Source organism: Zootoca vivipara, chromosome 10 (genome assembly GCF_963506605.1).
Source record: "Zootoca vivipara chromosome 10, rZooViv1.1, whole genome shotgun sequence".
NCBI classification, from domain to species: domain Eukaryota; kingdom Metazoa; phylum Chordata; class Lepidosauria; order Squamata; family Lacertidae; genus Zootoca; species Zootoca vivipara.
Window position 1 is genome coordinate 20,931,982 of NC_083285.1, and position 21,867 is coordinate 20,953,848.

Here is a 21,867-nt window from a genome sequence, read left to right on the forward strand (position 1 = left end):
GTATTTGACAGTATAGTGGATGTTTATGAGCCTTGAAAAAAGCTCCCATGGGAACTTCTCATCAGTTTATGAGCCAAATCTGAACTGGCATAAATTTGAAGTTTCCCTGAAATCACCGAGGCTATGCTAAATTACTCTAGCTGATGACCTTCCCCTCAAAGTTCTCAATTCATTCTGCTGTGTAGCCTTGCTTTTTGCAGAGCATGTTACATTTCATGTAACAGTTTACTGAAATGGAAAATGTCACACACCTGTCTTTTCAGGGAATGAAAATATAGTCATTGGTGACTGTGTTGCAGAACATTCAGCATTAAACTCAGAGGAGCTCTGATCCAGAAAAATGGAAGGGGAGATCTGCATACATGGCTTCTGTTGTCATTTTCAAAATAGCAGTACTGTTTTGTGCTTCATCTCTACCTTCTGCTACTGTTCATGACAATTATGTCCTGATTATGAATATATGAGTATGAATATATATTATCCCTTGAGGGGGGTGAGAAACATTTTCTAGATAGAGGGCTTCATTCCTGTCTGGGCAGCTTTCTGGGGCCACAAGCCAGTAATGAGCAAAACCAGAGGCAAAAAGTGCTTGAACCAACAGGTGGAAAAAATGGGGGCCGTAGGCTAGTTTTTGTACTCACACATGTGCTTTCTATGCTCAACAGAAGCATCTGAGAGGAATTAGCAGAATTCAAGTGTGCATTCCAGTCAAGAAAACCATACACAAGGAGGGTAGGAAGTAGGTGTGGTGAGGGGTGTCACCTGAAGAGAATCACAAAGGCCACATAGGGAGACCTAGATCACCACATTCGGCCTCTGGTTCTAAGGTGCCCCACTTGTGCCTTACTGAATCACACTCATCATTTTCATATCTACACCTGGTTTAGTTCAGCATAATGTACCTTCCTTCTTGTGATTACTAGGAGGTCGCACTGCTGGCGACCGCACACACATCCTTGGACATCCATGCCCTGGCACAAATGTATGCACTAAATATATAAGAAATAACATGGAACCTACAAAGTGTGGAGATGTGTGCCTGGCATATATTATAGCAGCACTGGTCATCCAAATGGATTTTGGGTGAAAGCTATGTTGGGATTCTAAGGTGAGATACCCATGCAGCAGAAGTTGCCCCCAGTTTCAGTCACCACACAGGGGCAACTGAAGGTCCAAAATAATTTACTGCTGCAGAAGATCAGGCTTCAGTAATACAGTTCGTAGGCTTTGCAGATAAAGATACAGGTATATCCAAGTAGAAGGTATTTCTGTTGCTGCAGCAATCCAGACTGTAACACAAACTGCGGCTCACTGACTAACTACAGAGCCGATATGCATTGATCACTTATATTCAGTTTGAGCAGGCAAAGGGGCAAGTGGGAATGTATGGGGCGAGCTCTGCCCCTTTGAAGATGCTGTTCATGCTGGGAGCAGTTCCCAGCTAATGTGTGATCAGGGTTCATTCCATCCCTGTGTTGGAAGTGTTATGTGCAAGTAAGGCAGTCCCTTCAGAATAATGTTAGTTGCATGTTGACTGGGGAATTTATCTGGTTCATACAGCATCATTGAGGGGCCTTCACTTCCCCACTTCCCCTTTACTCATTCAGACTGAATGACTGAAGAGGGCTTAATCACAGCGTCTTTCATGTGTTTGCTGCAGAAGGAATTAAGTCTGTTTTGTGCTTCTTGAAAATATGCTAGCATAGGCGTACATCTTCTGGTATGCTTTTTCTTGTGCCAATATAACATACCAGTTAAGAGTTGGAAGGTGGATGTGTGAGAGAGAGAGCTTATTAATTCCATCAAAGTTGAGATTTTCGCTGCAATCTGTGCAACATCTTGTTTAACAAGCCACATCTTTCCAAACTCTCCTTTCATTTATTCATTGCAGATGTTTTCTAAATTTTAATATAGGTAATTTCATATTGGTATGGATTCAAAGAACTGTGAGTGGAAGTGGGTGGATGGGAATGTATTGGCTGTGTTCTATGAATAGTAGCACAAGCTGGTTGAACACCTTTTCAGCTGGTGTGCCAAAGTATTGGGGTTTTCATTACCTTTTGAGGAACGCTAAACAAAGGAAGAGCCAGACCATAGATATAAACTGAAAGGGGCTATAAAAGTTTTGCAAAAGAGCATGTACAGTGTGTTAAGTAAGAACTCTCATAAACAAAAGAGTTTGGGGTCACTGTTCTCATGCCTTACTCTTCTGATAGGTCAGAAACAGACTTTCCACAAAAGCAAAAAAAAAAAAGAGTCTTGCTGGATCAGGCCAAATGTCCATCTAGTCCAACATCCTGTTCCCTTAAATGCAACAGTACTTTCCCCACTTGTGATTGCCAGCATCTGGGGCAGGTAGAACATAGTCATCATGGTTGGTAACGGTCAATAGCCTTATCTGTCATGAGTAGATGTGCCTCTTTGCTAGCAGAAGGGCACCTATGGACCCAAGCCTATGTTTAGAATAAAGTAAACATGACTTGGGAGAATTATGGCCTCCCCAGTGTAGCAAAATTGTTTGACATGTGCTTACGGAATAGTGAAGCCAACTGTGGGAAGAATGCTAGCATCATAGTCAAGACAAGAGCCACCAGGGAATATAAAACAGCAGTATGGTTTCAGGACAGACACTTGGGACTGATCTTTCCAAGATGGGAAATAACTAGATTTGATTGAAAGAAAGAAAAACGTAGGAACAAATATTGGAGGCTAGTATCTGATTCCCAGTCCTGCCAACCGTCACATGAAATTACTAACAGCAGTAAGCCCAGGTTTCTATTTTAGAGGCTTGTGGCTCCGAGCCACTTAGCTTCATTCAAATGGGTCCCAGTAACAATAGTACCAAGGAAACAATGTACTAATTGGTTCGATGGGATTTTTCTCCTTTGTGCCATGCCAACTCTAGGGATGAGGCAACTTAAAACTGATATTCCACTGTGCCCATGCACTAGTACTATATTTCCATTTTCCTCTTTAAATCTTCCTGCAGAATTTTAGATATTTAAAGACATCCTGAAAATTATTTTTGGCTGTAATTTTCTGGCACTTCCAAGTAAGTAGGTAAGTGACTTCTCACCTTTATGCTCTTGGAATCCAGATTGCACCCAGAAAAAAATGTGTGATAGTTTTCTTTAAAAAATCATATGAAGTTCTTGCTAAGGGAACTTTTTGTTTGGTGTTCATGATACCTGGCAGCTAATAGTTTGTTTCTTCTTATTTAAGGTGCATATCCCCTACTAATAATTATACAGTTTAGACCTTCAACGGTGATTTTCAGGTTTTTCCACTCATTGATAATGGGGGAGCAGGATCAATGACAGGCAGGGCTTCGGCAAGAGTGGTTTAGTGTTGCCATATGTCTTTCAACTGTCATTGTAAATGACCAGTTTAATGAGAAATGCTTGTACTCTACATGTGTGATTTTTGCCTGTCTTGCATATACTGTAGTTCTTGTATTCAGATTATGGGATTTTGTGTGCCTTAGTAGTGGCATTAATCAACCATCTTAGAGGTAGGAATCCTAACAGTGAGTAGTCCCTAAAGACAGGATGGTGACAGAAAGAAACTTCAAAATATAAAATTAGTAGATATTACCACGCAAAGTGAGAGCATTGAACACACAAAAGAGAACACAGCATATTATGTAGCAAAACTGAGACTTCTTCATGGTTTCATTGTAAACATGACAAAATGTATAGCTGGTGTTTATGGGTATTTATGGAGAGTACTGATTTATGAGAAGGCTGATTTAAAGCAATCGTATACACATGGGATCGAGCCCCACATTGGGTGAAAGACTCCTGAATTGCAGGGGGTTGTTCTAGAGATGGCCCTTGTGGTCCCTTCCAACTTACAATTCTATGATTCTATGTCTTATCTGAAGTAATCCCCATTGAGTTCAATGGTACATACTCCCAGGTAAGTATGGATAGAATTGCAGACTTAATTCAATTAGCTGCTTGTCAAAAGAGAGAATTTTAAGGAAACCATAGGGTGCACTTATGGTATGTTTTGAAGTTGCACTATAGATTCTGCTTAAGGGATAGCACAAGTAGGTTTTACTTAAAAAAGAGCCCAGAGGATCAGAATGAGTGTTATTGAATAAGTGTTATTTCCTTGGCAATAGCATTGCCAGCATTTCTCTTGAGTGAGCATTAAGGAAAGTATAGTAGGGAGCTCTGAAATATGCGCTGTGTGAAATTACTATGAAGCTGCTTTTTTTTTTAGTGGCCTCTGTGTGTGGGCTGAGTTATGAGCTCTTCAGTGCCAGGAGCTGACTAGAAGAGTCTTATCAAACCATTTAGGGAACAGGCTGATTGTTGGGCTGGATCTGCCTAGAAAAAAGAATTTGACCTTGCTTACATTTGTGGCATAATATTGAACTTGTTATTACCACATGTTTTTGCATGGTGAAGTACCACTATTTTTCTATATAATACCTGAAGGAAGATAGAAGTCAAGCAGCAAAAAACACTTAAGTTTAAACACATTGAGCATAGTGAGGTGGTTGATAATGAAATATGGTCCTGTGGAGTGGTCATATAAGAATGGAAAATTTGAAACCAGAAAGGACAAGTGATGAGAGAAAGTTTAATGGTTTTATGCAGTGACTGATGGTATAACTTTAGGGAGGTGTCAAAGTTATGCAAGGCCGGTGTTCCATTAAGCTTGGTAATTGCTTTTAATGACAGTGCTATGTGCGGAACTTAAAACTCCTTGACAGATATTTTCCTTGGCATTGCAGTCAGATCAGCAAAAAGAGGCCATTACTTTACAGAAAAGCACACACTTTACCTTTTTACGTTATGGTGAGACTACAAATTGAAAGTCAGGTTTGCAATATGTTAAATGTCTGAACAAGTAGCTCACTGTTGAAATGAATACCGGTAGTTGCAAAATACTGGCTAAGTGGAAAGCTCAAACTCAGTAACTAAAACTTTTAAAATAGACACTGGTGTTCCTTATGGATCGGCAAGCAATTTAGTATGTACATAGGATATGTATCTGTTGTAATTTAATGGTGCGGCCAGAGGACATTCTTCTGATATTGAGATGAAGAGAGTATTAGAATTTGGAAATTAAAGGACACAATACATTAATCAAGGAAAAATTTGGGCTAAGCAGTGTTTTGACAAGGATATGTCTCCTTGGGAAGGGTTTTTCATTGCTGTTAATATATCTCCCCCCCCCCACAGGTACTGTGGAGCATTTGCATTGTGAATCAGCCTCTCCTTTTTTATTTTCAATACATTTGTAAATCAGTGTGTATGTAACCTGTTACAAGCCCTTGAGAGTGTGACCTGAAGTGTGTCTTCTAAATAAAATACAAATGAAGCCAAAACATTAGTCAGAATTCTAGCACAGACATTATTTCTCTGTTATGAATTTCCTGACTTGGTTTCTTCCCCATAAAACAGGGGAAGAACAGCACCATCCAATCTATTGTGCTGCTTAGATACGATTCCCCCTCCTACTGCTAGCATTATTTTATTCAAATTATATTCTATAGAGAATTGTGGGAAATGATGGGTTGTAGTTTGAACAGTTGTTTTCAATATCTGTTGAAATTGCCTTCTGTGCTGTTCTCAACCATATGTCCCAATATAGGATGTTGGTATCAGAAAGTGAACCATTCATCTTTTGAGTGTGACTTTTTGGCATATTGGTTAGACTACAGATGGCATCAAGCTGTCCTTAATAACAGCGTCGAAAGATCCCTGAAAGTTGTCAGAAGCTCTGGAGGTTAATTTTTGTAGAATCGATTGTTTTTGGGAGTCACCGACCATTGGGTAAAAATAAATGCTACACAATGAAATGCCTTAACACTGTTAACTACAGTAATAATACCATGGCATAGTTGCAAAGACAAACCTTCATTTAACACTACCTTTTACAATAAGTATATTTTGTATTCCTGGTCTCTTCAGAAGCTACTTGAAACACCAATGAAACCACACTTTTATTTTTGGATAATATAACTGAATACAGCTCATGGAGGTAACACACAGGAAGAGATCTTATAACCTGTTGACAAACTTAGCAGAAAGACACTGGTACTGGATAGCAGTCACCCCAATATTTACTCAGAACGTACCGTATTTTTCATGTATGAGTCGCCCCTTACTTTTGGGGATCCAAATTTAGAAAACGGGCACATGCACTATCTGTGCATAAGACGCCCCAGGATTTTAAACCTTATTTTAAAGTAAAAAGAAATCTAGTCTTATACACGGAAAAGTATGATAATTGTGAACGTTTAGGTGTATAACAGAACAATGCTACTTGTAATTAAAATTTGCCTTCATAATAGTTAACAAATGCCCCATAAATCTTGGGTTAGGAGACAGAAAATTTAAGGCACACATTTCTGGCCAATTGGAGCCCAATTTTGTGTATCCCCCCAAAGAAAACATATTAGTAGCTATTTTTACTCAGACTAACTTTGAAAGCTTATAGTTCTCTTATGTGTGTCTGGCACTTGTTTCGTTTCTTAGGTTTAATATTTCATGCAGCATGAAGAAAACAGTGACCAAAAATATGGTAAGATCTGGTCAAATGCACAGGGGACTGTTCCTTTCAGGTAACATTACAGTGATGGATCTGTGGAGTAAATTGAACCCTGTTGTTTCTTTCAGAAAAAAAGAAAGCAAAATAAGTGATCCCCCCTTTTATAAAAGGGTATAATGCAATAGGATGCTTTTACTTTCCACTGGTTGTACAGAATGATTATATAGTGAATAGAAAAGGCACTTCCATTCAAACTCAAGTTTTAATTTTTCAAAAATATAGATGGGGCATGGAGTGAGCAACTGTGTTTTAGGCCAGGCATGGCCAAACTTCATGATAATGCAAAGCTTTTTTAAAAAAATTGGAATGATTTTTTTTTAATTTAAAAAAAGAATAAGTAGACACCGTTGTAATACTGCATGCTGACTTATGAGAGTCACCTGGTTATATGTTATAAAGGAGAAGTGTTTGATGTGCTCAGTTATATAGATCTGCAAACTTTTAGCTGTGGGCTGATATCAATATTGAGCAATAAATCTACTGTTGACAAATTGCTTTCTAGGCAGACATCTTAGACTGATCGAATTAAGGGCAGGAATTGATTTCTAAAGTTAGAATCAAGATGCACTGATGTGAGATACAGTGTGTACAAAACAATAAATAAATTATAAAGCTGGGATTTGGAAAAAAATAATAATTCCTATTTACGCTTCATCTTCAAAGGTGCATAGGTCATCTGCAGTGCAGCTTGAATAATGATTAATAGGTAGATATGGAGGGGAGGGATGCAGCTGTTAAAAGTTTCAGCATAGCAGCCATTATGACATCATTCATTGGTTTTTTCCTAAACAGCATCTCATCCAAACTCCCAAACTAGTAGCCTGTGTTTTCAGGGGAAATACTGCCCCTTTTAGCCCAGACTGAACCATTTCTAGAATGGCTATTTTATTGACTATGAGCACCTGTCTCTTGCTTTATCAATGAAGGATGTAATTTATACACAGTTACATGGGAATAAGAGTCATTGAGCTCAATGGGGCTTACTGATTATTAGACATTTACAGTATAGGATTGCACTATTGACATGCTTCCAAGTAAACATGCACAGCTTTGCTTTATAAATGTTACCACCCTACTTTGTGTAACTTCTGTTCAGGATCTACTGACCCCTAATGAAATACAATTTTATTTGGGTGCATTTAAACACACACACACACACACACACACACACACACACACACACACACACACCAGGCAGTACTATTATTGATATGGAATTTCCCTCCCCCTCTCAATTTGCAATCGCTGCAAGCTGAAGACCATTTCCTGTTTGGTAACCAAAATCAAATTAGAGGATAGGAAAATAGTTTCAATGAGAGATATGGTTACATGCCCAGTACATTATGTTATGTAGACAAACAAAGTACAATTTAGACTGAATTATAGGAAGGTTGCTCACTTAGTTCTATATTGATTTTATTTAATTTTTGCTAAGGAGAAAAAGCATTTACAAAGGTATTACTTTACTACCCTTTCAGGCAATTGAAAGGGCAACAATCTGTATTCATAAAGGGATGATGTGCATCAGAGTGAACCCAAAAAAAAATCCAGAGTGAATTTAAACAGTAGCTAGCCACAAATGATGATTTCTCCCCAAATGTGTGCCACTTTGTTCTGTAAGTTTGTTCTGCGTCTCAGAACTCATGTACAGATTAAATAATAAATGTAGTGATGAGCAGGATTATCTTCAGTTTGGGACACTGCAAACTGGTGTGTTTCCCAGGGGCAGCCCCACCATTTAGTGTAAGGTGGTTGATATTGGGTGTCATATTGTATTTTTATTGCTGGGGAGGAGCTTCTGGTATTTTTTCCTTCAGGGGCCAAAATAACTTGACCAGCCTTGGATCCTGTGTGGGGAAGAAGTGGGGCAAGGATGACAATGTTCTTCCCTGCCTCAGGCAGCAAAATAGCTTGAGCCAGTCCAGATGTTGTCCTAAGGGAAGGTTTAGTCCCTTAGTTTAAAATGTTTAGTTTAATGCACTTAGTTTGCAAAGTAATATACTTTAATACACTTTATGAAAAGCAGCAAATACAATATAGTGCTTGATGCACTATTGGCTGTGATTCTATAATTTTCTTCAGGTTTTGTTCTAATTCACTAGTCCCCATTTCATTACATCTCACATACTCAACAATAAATTTTAACATAAGTGAAATTGAGCATTTTAATGTTCTTGATGTTGGCATTGCCCAGACACTTCTTATAATTGAAGTAAGAGCTGATCTTAGGATAAAACAAAGGTTTGGGTCATAATTTCACCCAAAGAGCTAGCTTCACACATAAAGGTAAAGGGGCCCCTGACCATCAAGGTCCAGTTGTGTCCGACTCTGGGGTTGCGGCGCTCATCTCGCTCTATAGGCCGAGGGAGCCGGCATTTGTCTGCAAACAGCTTCCGGGTCATGTGGCCAGCATGACAAAGCTGCTTCTGGCAAACCAGAGCAGCACACGGAAACGCCGTTTACCTTCCCGCCGGAGCGGTCCCTATTTATCTACTTGCACTTTGATGTGCTTTCGAACTGCTAGGTGGGCAGGAGCTGGGACCGAGCAACGGGAGCTCACCCCGTTGCAGGGATTCGAACCGCCGACCTTCTGATCAGCAAGCCCTAGACTCTGTGGTTTAACCCACAGCGCCACCTGGGTCCCTTCACACATAGCAGTAAGCAAAGCTATGTGTGGGTTCACTGAGCAAAGCTGCTGCATTGCTGTGACCATGGTGTGTCACTCCTGCAAAGGTTTATTATTGGGTTTACAGTTTGTGGTTTGTCTTGAGGTGACAATCCATGAGCCCACGTCCTGATGGTATGTTATGCCAAACCATGGTGTAGTCCATGGTCATGTGGCAGCAGGTGGACCAGGGGAGGAGCGCAACAGCCACAGTCTCCATAGTGTGCAAGCTAGTGCAGTGTTTTGTTCACAAGCGTGTGATAATCTTTGTTGAAAATGCAGTAGTTTCTACTTGTCAAACACCACAGATACTTGATAGCTGTTCTGGAATTACAAATTGGGTTTTTATAGGCTCCTAATGCTCATTTGTGAATGTGTTTCTCCGTCTTGCCCTACAAATATCCAGTGTGCATAGAACAATGCAAATGATGTTTTCCATAGGCTTGGGATCATGAGGTTCACAGACAGGTTGGAGATACCAGCACTGAATTGTAGGCGTGGAGTTCCTGCTGCTGGAAGGTGAAGTGCTGAATGTTTATTCCCTCTGTATTGTGATTTAATTTCTTATTTCAAACAATTCAAATGCCACTATAGCTGTATGTGGAGTATGTGGCACATAACCATGTGAAATTTTTGCCTGGTGTATTTGGCATTTCACTGTCCTTTTTTAGCACCTGAGTGACAATACTGGTATTTGTTTTCCTAGTTGGGACATTAGTCTTTGTACAGTATCTTTCACTGAGTTCTGTACCTGACATTTCCCGAATGTCATTAGACTTGGTGGAATGTTTAAACCAGAGGGAGGGAGGGTGGGATAATTGAATGTTAAGCCCTTTCAAAATGGGTATTTCTATCCCCAAAGACCTTCTTAAAGTGAATAAAAGAGTAGTTGCAGTTGCCAATTTTCTACTTGGTGACTAAATATAAGCTGCGCAAGCAGAAGTAAGACCCAGTAAACCTGGCTTGCAAAAAAAAGAGTGTAAAATTGCTACAAGCTTTAAATTCCTCATCGGGTCAGGAAGGCAGCTGTTTGAGCATATATTATCTAGAGGGCTTTCTTCCTCCTGGTTCTTGAATTTTAACTATGCCAAGAGCTGCTCTGTTTCTTGATATCATTCGCCACCATCCTTCTTCATGTGTTGTAGGCAGCCCCTCAGCATAAGATACTTATCAAGCCAGCGGAAACTGCTTAAGCTATTCTTTTGTTTGCTTTTATAAAGCATAGGAGCTCCAAATGAATCCTGAAGTTCCTGGGCTGCCTGCTTGCAAGCACTGTGCATAAGAAACTCTTATTATTGTAGGTCACTGAATTCATTTTTAAAATGCCAATTGACATCATTCCTTTAGGGAATTGTTAGTTGCAGCCTCATACCGGAGTCTAGCAGAAATGTGGAAAGGTGTTTTTTGTTTTGAAAGGATCTGAGTTCAGTGTGTAGAAGAAGTTCAGGTGGCACCTTTCCAGCATTTCAATTTACCTAAATGGACATAGCTGGTTTACTAGAGATTTCCACTGTGGCTTTCTTGTTTTAACATGCTTTGGGAAATTGGCACCATTTCTCCTAGCCTTGGCACAGAGCTTGATGACTCTAGTTGATACTTAGCTCCTGCTTTAGCAGAAATTGATACTGTAGCAGCAATAATGGCAACAGCTGCTTAGTTGAAAATGAAAATAGGAATACTAAATGCATGAAGAGAAATGACCAAAGACAAGCGATCTAGAGCCATTTGTGGAAAAGAGTGATTTCTGATTGGGAAGCCCCAGCCAACTTGTTACTCATTATATCCTCCTGACATGTTGCGTACATTTTAATATCTGTCAGGTAGTCAAGTACACTGCATTCTTAACATCATTAAGCAATACGATTTGCTTTTCACTTCATTACAGGGGAGCCCAGTTATACTGCTGCTCAAGTTAAAAATCTGGCAACTGCTTATTCCAGAGATTTAAAATAGCTACTTAAAAAACAAACCAACAAACCCTGAAGTCTCAGAACTTCAGAATCCACTTTTCAGCCTTGTCAAAAGCTTCATTTGTGTCTGGCATTCAACCATTTCAAATAATTCTTACCCTCTGCCCTCTTCTCTAAATTAGAAAATATGATGTGAGATAGAGGCTGTATATTTCATTTGCCGCTGAATGAAATGACAGGATAGTGTATCTGGATAAATGTTAATGAACAGGACTAATGTTAGAAAACCCTGCATATTATGACTATCACCTAATTCTCTTTCTGTATGACATCCAAGGAGCTTAACATTCCAGTTGATCAAGATGAATGTGAACCCTCCCCCACTCCCCAATTCTGGATTTAACCCACATACTTATTACAAATAACTGGAGAATTCTTTGGAAAACAAATGATCATATCTGATATAATATCTTATTTTATTTACCCTTCCTTTTCATGCTATGAGAAGATCACATTTATCTTCTGGAGTGTTAAGCTGTTTGAAGGCTTTTTCATGTGTTATAATGTTCTTCCTTGGCATGGATCCAGCTTGACCATCCTAAGGTTTACTGATTGAATGCCAGCTCTGACCATGTGGCATTTAAACATATTTTAATGTCCATTGGTACCATACTTCTACTTTGCTGAATATTCAAGAGAGCACTTATTTCAGTAGCTACAGGGAGCCAGCACTTGTAGTTGTTAATAGTAGCTAGTAGCTAGTAGATTAGAATGTTAACATGGGCTTTCAAAAGCCACTTTGAACCCTGCTTAGCATGTGAGCATCTGTCAAGATGTAATGCTAAATCAGCAGTAGCCTTCCAGAGGTAGTTGGACCAAATCTCATCATCCTTGGCCAACATGAACAATAGTAGCATATACAGTATTGGCTACCTATGATAGGAATTAGAACTGGTAGGCTGGTTCCTGATTTTCAGCCCATGGTTTCGTAGAGACCCAGTGTTATACCGTATATGTACTGAGCCTATGATCAACTCTCACGCTTTCACCTATGGCACTGAAGACTACAAACCATCTACTCAGATAGTATGCCAGAGACAAAGCTGAACAAAAAAACTCACTGCGATTTTTTTGAGAATAAAAAGTCTTCTTTCACATTTTGATATATTTTCTTTGAAAGTGTGTACTTGTTTCAGATGCCAATGAAATGGATCACTAAAATAGTACAATATGTTGTTTGGAATCTAGCTAGTTCCACATTTCAGGAGGTTTTGAGTTTGTGTTTCTCAAACAGCAGTTTCCCAAGCCTTGTGGAAAGACACTTTTGAAACCCAGGAGACTTTTAAAACTAGTTGGTGTTATGGCATAATTGTCTTCTGTGTGCATATTTACACACACACACATGCATATATACAAAACATAATATTTTCAGGTGTTGCCTTGTTGTCTTGAAAACGTTTGCAACTCCAAAACTACTAAATAATATTCTCATGCAAGAGATGTGAGAGCTGTTGAGTAGCCCTAGTCAGATGAAGACAAATTTTGCATTTCATATCCCTGCAGATCACCTCCTTGTTTATTTATTTCAAACTCTTCCCTTCCCTTTAATATGGAACTCAAAATGGATGGGCCCCTGTTAACCTTTCTGAAAATAATGATCTGACTGAGATCATGCTTGGCATATTCCAGCTCAGTAGGCATATTCTTTGGGAAAATTATAAGCAAATGGCAAGGATGGATTATGTCCCAAGAAGCAGTCCCTATAAGACATTTGTATGCATAGTTATGGCTGAAATGCAATTACATAAGTAAACAGTTTGGTTTCTCCAGTTCTCGCTATCATATCAGAAACAGGTTTTAGCCATACATAATTCATCTCCTCATTCCACTACATTCCACTACATAAGAGAATGAGAATTTAGGAGCACAAAACTGACTTGTAAGGAGGATTTATTAGGAAGCTCTGACTCACAATTATCTGGGAGAAGATAGTTTTGGCAAGTTAGTTTTTCTCCTGGAGGTCAGTGCTTTCTTTCCATCATTCTAAATTTATTGATAACAAAGTATATAGTTTCAAATGGCTTGCCAGGGACAAACCAGATGCCTGAATTCCGGACTGGTTTATGGCTAATTTAAAAAGGCTAATTCTTTCCCCCCTCAAACTTACAAGTGTGAATATATTTATTGTCAAAGCAGTCAATAGTTTGACAAGCTAAGTAAGTCCAGGAAAACCTAATTGGGCATTTTCCATTCCACATAGCATTAGTGCTTATTTTTAAGAGAGTCCTGGGAGTAGCTGTTAGTAAAGGTATTGATTACTACTCTGCTGTTAATAGTTGGTTGAGTAGGAGGCTAGCACTTCATAGAAGCTAAACCAAAATTTAAAGAGGTGGAAATGTTATTTTCACACATTTCTGAGAGACGTGCTATGCTGTATTCTCTCTGTGTGTATACAATTGTTTTTTTCTAAAGAGCTCACAGAAACCAAGGCTCGTGATCTTCTGTGTGTTGCTAATTCAAATGAAGAGTGCACATGAAATGTCTAGGGATTTACTCTGTATGAAATGCCTACAGAGATTTGCATCATAGTTCTGTCTAAAATAGTGTACAGTATCCACAATAATATACAGTAACTAATAATATGCATTTTTTTAAAAAAAAAACCAACAACAACTTTCCAGATATATTTGGTGCTTGGTCCCTCAGCTTTGGTATTAAAAGAAAAAAGTTTTATAATGCATCTGACTTACATCCCCCCATTTAGTTTGTTGAGTGCTAAAATATTTGTGTTTTTGCCTCTTGGTTTTTCTGAATGCTTAGGCTCAAAGATCTCATTGCAGTATATCAACAAAAGTAATAGATTGTGCCATAGAGCCTGTGATCCCACTATAGAAAGCAACCCCTATAAGAAAATAAATATTTTTAAGGGTGTGTAGTGTGCGAATCTATATATAGCTGAGATGCTACTAGTGGTAGCTTCATGGAAAATAAATACTTTCTTAAAGCAAACACTGCAGTGCTCATGCATAAACATAAATTCTGCATTAAAACCGATGATCTAATTTGAAGTATTGGGATGGCATGGTTTCATTATTACAATACAAACCTACGGTTTTGCATTGATGACACAATGCATGGTCTAGAATGCATACAGTTTGTCAGTATAAGCAAATATGCAAATATGAACAGCAGTTATATGCTCTCCAGTACTCATGTGCTCTGTGTCCTTTCTGGGGTTTAGCAGTTTGGGTTCAGCTTTCATACCAAAAAAAGCTCCACTTTAGATGGCTACTGCATTACGTTTATGAATATGGTAGTCCAGATACATTTGAATGCACTTCTTCTGCAAGGGTGTGTGTATAGAATCAGTATTGTAACCTCAAACATGGAGATATATGCAGCGCGGGGGTGCAAAGATCCACCCGGAGCCCCCCCAACCCTAGTTGTCCAGTCCCAGGTGCACAGGAGGGTGGAGCTAGCTGGCCGCTTCAGCGTCTCGCTAGCTCGGTCGCCCCTGAACTCGTGGTGCAGTGCCGCCTGCAGCAGAAGAGCCTGCCGCGGCGCTCCAACCAACGGGCGGGCTCTTCCCTAGACTCAACTCTCGGGCCCTGGACTCTCGGCCTGGCACCCCTGAGAGTCTGGTGCCTGGGTGCCCCACATTCCTAGCGCCTATGGGTAAGACAGCCCTGCATGGAGATTCAGGACTCCATTGGCTGTCTTAGGAAGAATAAATTTGTCCAATATTTATGCATGTTTGTATCTATGAATAAGTTAATAAGAACAGTGGGTTGATGCTAAACACATTTATTAAATATCTGGAGATCAAGGGAAATTTAGTGTGTGTTTTTTTTAAAAAAAGTCGTAGTCATGTAAGGGCAGAAAGTGTTTGTAGTTGGACAAAAGTTGTAATAATTGTAAAATGAACACAGTGGATCTCAATATTAAAGGAATAGAATTTTAGGTGCATAAGTGTAGTGGAATGGCCTATGAAACGCTCTGAGAATAATCGTGTTAACCTGTCCCTGACATTGTAATGAGTGAGCTGCAGACTTCCTGTGCACAGGTCTACAGCTTTTAGAGCAAGACTTGAAGTGTGCGTACGGAAGAAGGTCATGTACAATCCATTAGCAAACTTCTTCTCTCCTCAATTTTTTAAAATATAGTCTGCTTTGTCAAAATGAAGCCAGAGCAGTGGTTGAATATTGCTGATCAAAAGCTGGAATTCTGTTGACTTTTGAGATTTTTTTAAAAAAACATGCCAGCATAGCATTATGTGTTATTTCAAATTTTGATCTGGTTGTTTGTATCTTCTTTTCACATATTTCTTAGCTCTCAGGATTGTAGGTTTTTGCATTCCCAGTAATGTTGGGCATTTGCACAAGCAGTTGAGCTGTCTATATCCACTCATAGCAGCAGTTATTGGGATGTCCATGATCAGAAATAACAGGTGGAGGTGATGTAAAGATTATTACAGTCAATGTTATTTGAGGTGGGGAAGAAATCAAAACCAAAATGGGGTTGCTAATGCTTGAGATATTCTGGACATATGCAAATCATTTATTTATCTTTAAAAATCTGATAGTGCTGTAGCAAAATAAACATCAGGGCTGAAGGAAAAACTCCAGCAGCATTGAGGAATAAGAAAAGGGTGTTTATTGCTAGCAATAAAGGCTCAGTGGGATCTCTCTTCAAAAGTTGAGCAAGCCCAAAAGGGTGGGGCCTGCTAATATACATAGCGGTTATCTGTTAAAGCAATATATATGCACAAACTTCCTCCAATCTAAAGTTACAACACAATACTAATTATACCATGTATAGTTTTTCCTTCATTACCTATTCATTGAGTAAGCAAACAAAGAACTCTCTCTCTAAGCCAGGCATGTCAAACCTGCGGCCCTCCAGATGTTTTGGCCTACAACTCCCATGATCCCTAGCTAGCAGGACCAGTGGTTGGGGAAGATGGGAATTGTAGTCCAAAACATCTGGAGCCCCCCCCCCCGCACGTAGGCAGGTCTCCTTTCATATGTAGATGTGCTTACAACCTTAGGAGTAAAGCTGCTCCTAGCACAAGATAAGGCAAAGAAACAATAGACACAAGGCCTCTAGCCTGGCTAGTTAGCTGAGCTTATACAGTCTCTATGTACATCAGTGCAAGAAGCTGCAATGTAATTGTCATAATACAGACTATTATATAAATATAATAGTTGGCTCAGATACCCAAAACTAGTTGAAAGTAGGGCACTAACTGGGGTAGGAACATTGGAGGGAAATGTGAAGAGTAGTTCAGTTTTTCATAACATATTGCACATAAATGCCTATTTATGCAGGCATTTCCTAAGAATTTGCAGAGAATAAGAGCAGAGTATTATGTGAGAAATAATAGTGTGGACTAAATAAGCACCATATGAAAATCTTGCTGTGTGTGTTTAAAAAAGAGAGTGATTATTTGAGAAACTGAATCCCTGATGAATCACAACCTGCAGGGAAATGAGCAGAGCAACCTGGTTTCCTGAGTTAAGCACATCCATTGAGTTTTTATCATATCGTTTTAAGATGGCAGGGTTATATTAGTTGAGTTTGTTATGTCTGTGCACCTCATAGTATATTGAAGAACAAATGATTTTCATTTACCGTGTCACTTTCACTAGGAAAATTGGCTTTTGAGTCAGGCAGAAAAATGGCGTGCAAATGCAGATAATCAGTAATACAAAATGCCCCAAGTGTTGGCCTTAAGGGCTCAATAAGGAAGACTGGAGGGTTTGAGGTTGATGCACATGTCATGATTTATAACAGGGTCTCTGTTCACTGAGCTCACCAAGTGGCATTTGATGTTTCAAGGGGGAGGTTATGCAGTGCAAAATGTGCACCCAAAAGTGTGTTGCTTTTCTTTGACAGTCCCTTGAAAATAATACTGTCAGGTTCTGTAGAAATAAAAAGAAGCAGTCATATTCCAATATGACGGGATGGTTCCTAGCTTTTGAACAGATTTAGCCAAATTTTAATTGGAATATAGGGTATCAATTGTGATTAGCTGTAATAGCTAGGAATGGTGTTGCCAGTGCTCTTCTGGTTAGCAGTTGCAGGGGAAGAACCAAGATAGGATGGCCGTCTTCATCACACCTTGTTTTATAAACTTCCTAGGGGTGTTTGGCAGACTACTCTGGAACTTTGGTCTAAACAGTTTCTCAAATTTGGGTCTCCAGCTGTTTTTGGACTACAGTTCCCATCATCCTTGGCCACTGGTCCTGCTAGCTAGGGATGATGGGAGTTGTAGTCCCAAAACAGCTGGAGACCCAAGTTTGGGAAACCCTGGTCACAGCAAGACAGCTCTCATGTTGGTTAGTCCATAAAGCACATACAAACTAGGATTAGTTCAAACAAGACTGGTTCAGAGCATGGTTTTTGATAACGGTTTGTTAGCAAAAGTCAGGAAACCTCCCCCACCCCCACCAAGGGACACATCCCCCCAGGTGAAGTCTGTAAGGGCAGAGCTAGTGGTGGGCAGAGATGGGGAGGTGGCACATTCTATTTTCTCTCTCTTTTTCTTTCTGTCACTCCCTTTTTGCCACTTAGAAGAAATTATGCCAAAAACTGCAGGTTTCTCACACCTGGGTTAAAATTACTGGGATTTTCCACATACAAACATAACAGGAGACTCTTGGTTAGTTTAAAAGCAGAAGTAGAGCCCCCCATTCTCTGTATGACCACACTAGAGAAAAGAGGGGAGGCTGGATTGCATGAAAGGTTAGTTACAACTCTCTCATTAATTCCAGTAGAACTGACATGTGACAAGTTATGCAGGTGAGTTAGTGGGCTGGCAGAGGCAGGGTTGAGCTGCCTGCCTATCTTCTAAGCCCAGCAGAGAAACCAGATTGGCTTTCAGAAGAGGAATGTCCCTTCCTCCATGGTCAGTATAGAAATACAGCGGATCTGTTCCCCCACCTGCTGTTAACTTTTCTGGGCTTGTTTGCAAGACTGGATAAACTTGTTGTGGGCCCATCCCATTATGCGTTCTCCCCTGCTACTGCACAGGGGTGAGCCATTGTCTGAACCTGAAACATTAAATGGTGCCCTCAGTCTTTACTCACAAGCGAACTTGCCAACTGACTATCAAGGAAACTCTGAAGCAATTTGATCAAGAAGGTTGTACTTTGTATTTCTTAAGAACAGGGTCTATGCTTCATGAAAATGTGGGGCTTGAGGACAACAACAGTCTGGTTAGAACACACGTAGGTGAGGCACACAGTGACTCAGTTTGGATGTAATGCTGGCCATAAATCATGATCAGCGAAGTGAGCTTCTCCCTTTTAAGAAACAAAGGACAGAGTGGCTGGCTCAGGGTTACACATCAACAAGCTTTTGTGGTCAGTTTCTCTCAGAACCTTGGTTTTCTCATTGTGATTTATCTGGCAAGAAGCAAACCATGAATGTTGCTTCACATGTAAAGCTAAGTGAGTTGGCCAATTTTTGTTTTGCCACTATGCTAAGGGAGGAGCAAAACAGGGCCTGCTTCAGCTGCCTGCACCAGCACAGTTTGCATACAGGTTAATTTCCCCTAAAATGTGAATGAAACGATTGTGGAACATTACTTTTCAGTATAAAATCCCCCCCCCCAATTAGATTAAGACCTAGTTCAAGAACTAGTAAATGGGCACGTAAATAAAGTTGATGTTCTTGGGTCTCACTTCAGCGTAATCATTTTGAATATACTGTACAGACTTGCATGCCAATGAATATATTGTGAAATAACTGGATAGTTCATGGGGGGGATTGTTTTCCCTCTCCCTGTTTGCATTTGACACTTGGGTAATATTTGACAGATGGCATCTTCCGTTGCCTGCTTCTCATTGAATTTAGAAAATGGCTGAATGTATATTCCTTAAAAAGTTGTCACTTGCAAAAGCTTGTTTGCTTGAAGCAGCAGAAAGAAATGACAAACAAATCAAAATGTGTAGCATATGAGAGGCTATTAGATGTGTGGCTGGACAATCTCTGGCAAATAAAAAATAAAAAATGTAGACAAGTCTTTTAATTAGCCAAAAACATTTTTCCATTGAGCATGCAGAACACGTTCATCCCCTTGACGGCACCTTCATTAGAATGTTTTTCACACCCTGATATATCATGCTGTGAACCTGACACACAGCTTTGATAACACTTAATTTTGAGACAACTATTTCACCATTTTATTTGTGAGAACTGCGATTGCTGGCACTTTTGGTCTCTGTTTCGCAGTGACTGTCAAATGGTGGCAAAGAGCTTGATTTCCTATCAGGTATGTGAGATATTCATGCAATATGCCAGTGGGGCATTAGACACCCACAGTCTTATCGGCTTAACCTCACAGGACAGTTGCGAAGATAAAGGGCAGGGGTTCCTAAGAGTAGTATACAAATTTAAGAAAGAGATACAAAAATAAGGAAAAAGCTCCTGGAAAAAACAGTTTCTTTGGATTAAGTTGCAGTATTGATGAGCTGCTCAGTTCTGATCTTTTGCGTTTGGAGGGTCTCTCTGCAACTTCCCCCTCTAATATGCATATTTTTACACACAGTGTGCGGTGTTAGCACAGCAATTGCTATTTCCTATCACTTTGCTATGATGCTGCTGGTATTATGACTTTGCTTTTAATTTTCCAGAATTCCTACAACTATTCATTGTTGGGATCCAATTTATCATGCCATCTACAGAAATGCATTTCTGACCATAGCTGAAAATGTTCAGCTTGTCAAGTACTCAAACAGCCATGCTTATTACCACTAAAAGATGAGTTCTGGCTGTCTCTGACACTAGCTATTTTACACTCTCACCAGGGAAAATAGATTCCAAAGAACTGTTATGAATATATTACACAGTAAAGTGCACCAATAATAATGATGCACAATAAGAAAGAAAACCATGCAAAATATATGTCAAAGCCTCAATGAAGTTTCATGTATGTTGCATATATTTGTGCTGCAATAGTTTTTAAATGAAAGTCTTGTGCTGTGTTTAAGATTTTGAGGTTATAAACAAGAAGTGCAAATACATTTTTGTGTGCTTGAATCATGGAATGCTAGCTTATTCTATTTAATGACCAAGCAATGTACAATCAGATGCCAGTTAACACATAACATTGTAGCTAGGATATTAGTAACGTGCCTGTTTCTTGAAAATGTTAATATATTGGAGATGACAGATAATGATGCATTTACAGTATCTGCAAAACTATATGGTTTATAATATTTCAAAGCCGAAATGAATAAAAATAAAATTCTACACAACGAAATCATTGGAATGCAACCAACAAACTGCAGAAATTTGACATTGGGCAAATCAGTCCTGGCTTCAGCAAAGCAATTCAGATTGGAACATTTTACATAAAATAATGGTTGGGCTTAAATCTCAGCCAATTGCAGGAGGAGGAAAATCCAGAATTTGGATGTAGTCTTCAATAATGCCTCTTCATATTTCTTCAGTAGAAAGCTTGGGGAACAACAGATTGCTCCTGGCTGACCTTGTAATTGCCATGGAATAGCGGGAAGTATGAGAAATGCTGCAAAATTTTGTTTATAGAAACATGATAGCCCCCAATTGTATTCACGCTCCCCACTGTCAACATTTAAAAGTTGATTAGCCTGTGTGTGGACCCAGACCCATACAGTGTCTCCATAGATTATTTATTGATTTTTATATTAAAATTATTTACATCTTAAGTGTCCTCACTGTGAGTGGGGTCATTATTATGGAAAACAGAGATTGGGGGGTATAATTTATGTGTTCTACAGTTGCCGCCATAATTTCACTATCTGTTTGGAATGAATAGTTTTCATACTCATTTAATGTAAATCACCAAAACATATTTATGTGAATGTGATATTTGGATTGTATTCAAGTTAAGGATTTCTTATGTTATTAAATTTATATTTGAAAAAAATATATTTGTAATTGCCTATTTATATATTGAAATACAAGATTTTTTTTTGTGTGTGTGTGTGTGTGTGTGTGTGTGATATGGTGTTTTAATGATGTGTTGTTTGATTCCCCACTTCTGTAATGGTGTACATTTCTAGTTAGTATTTGTTGTTTGTGTAGCAGATTTGGCTGTTAAGTGGCAGAAAATTCAATAGCAGCTTTAGTATGATGGAAAACGAGTAGTTTTATAGGGGTAGTAATGGTATCTGTCACATGCAGGTGAAATAAAGCATTATGAGCAGGGTTGTTGAAAATAAGCATAAAAATCTATTCAGTAGATGAAATATTCATGCTGACTGTTCCAGGTTGGAAGCATGGTCAGTTTCAAATGACTGTGTTTCCCTCTGCATTACTCTTGAAGGTAAAGCCAGGCTACAGCTGTTTAGAATTATGTGAAGCCTGTTTTATTGGCTAAATTTATACTGAGTAAAAATTACAATTTGTGTCTTACATGAGACTTACTGTTCCATTTGCAAGGAGTGTATTCTAGCAACTAGAATGTTAAATCCAGGTGGAGACTCTTAACAAGTCTGTTCAGTTCAGACTTATTTCACTGCCTGCAGAATGGTGACTTGCCACACATAGAACTACTGATAAGAGAATGATTGTGGTGTGTTTTGCAAAATTATTAAGGGAAATTGTAATTGTAATTTTGGAAGTATTTAGGTAAAATAAACAGGGTTACAGACGCATCTTCAAGAAGATATTTCGTTTTAGACCAGAGCTTTCCAAACTTTTCAGGTTGGTTACACTTTTTAGACATGCATCATTTCA

The 21,867-nt window shown here is 39.2% G+C and overlaps 1 protein-coding gene across 5 annotated transcripts in view; it reads left to right on the plus strand.

Annotated features, from left to right (window-relative positions):
* Positions 1–21,867, plus strand: part of IMMP2L (inner mitochondrial membrane peptidase subunit 2) — a 462,410-nt gene that overhangs the window by 35,448 nt on the left and 405,095 nt on the right. The window contains exon 4 of one of the 5 annotated variants that reach the window (XM_060279595.1): positions 6,495–10,032. The exons of the other annotated variants lie outside the window; for them this stretch is intronic. Within the exon in view, the coding sequence (XP_060135578.1) occupies positions 6,495–6,684 (190 nt within the window). The 3' untranslated portion in view covers positions 6,685–10,032. Of the gene's footprint in view, positions 1–6,494; positions 10,033–21,867 lie in introns of those variants that run through there. 5 annotated transcript variants of the gene reach the window in all.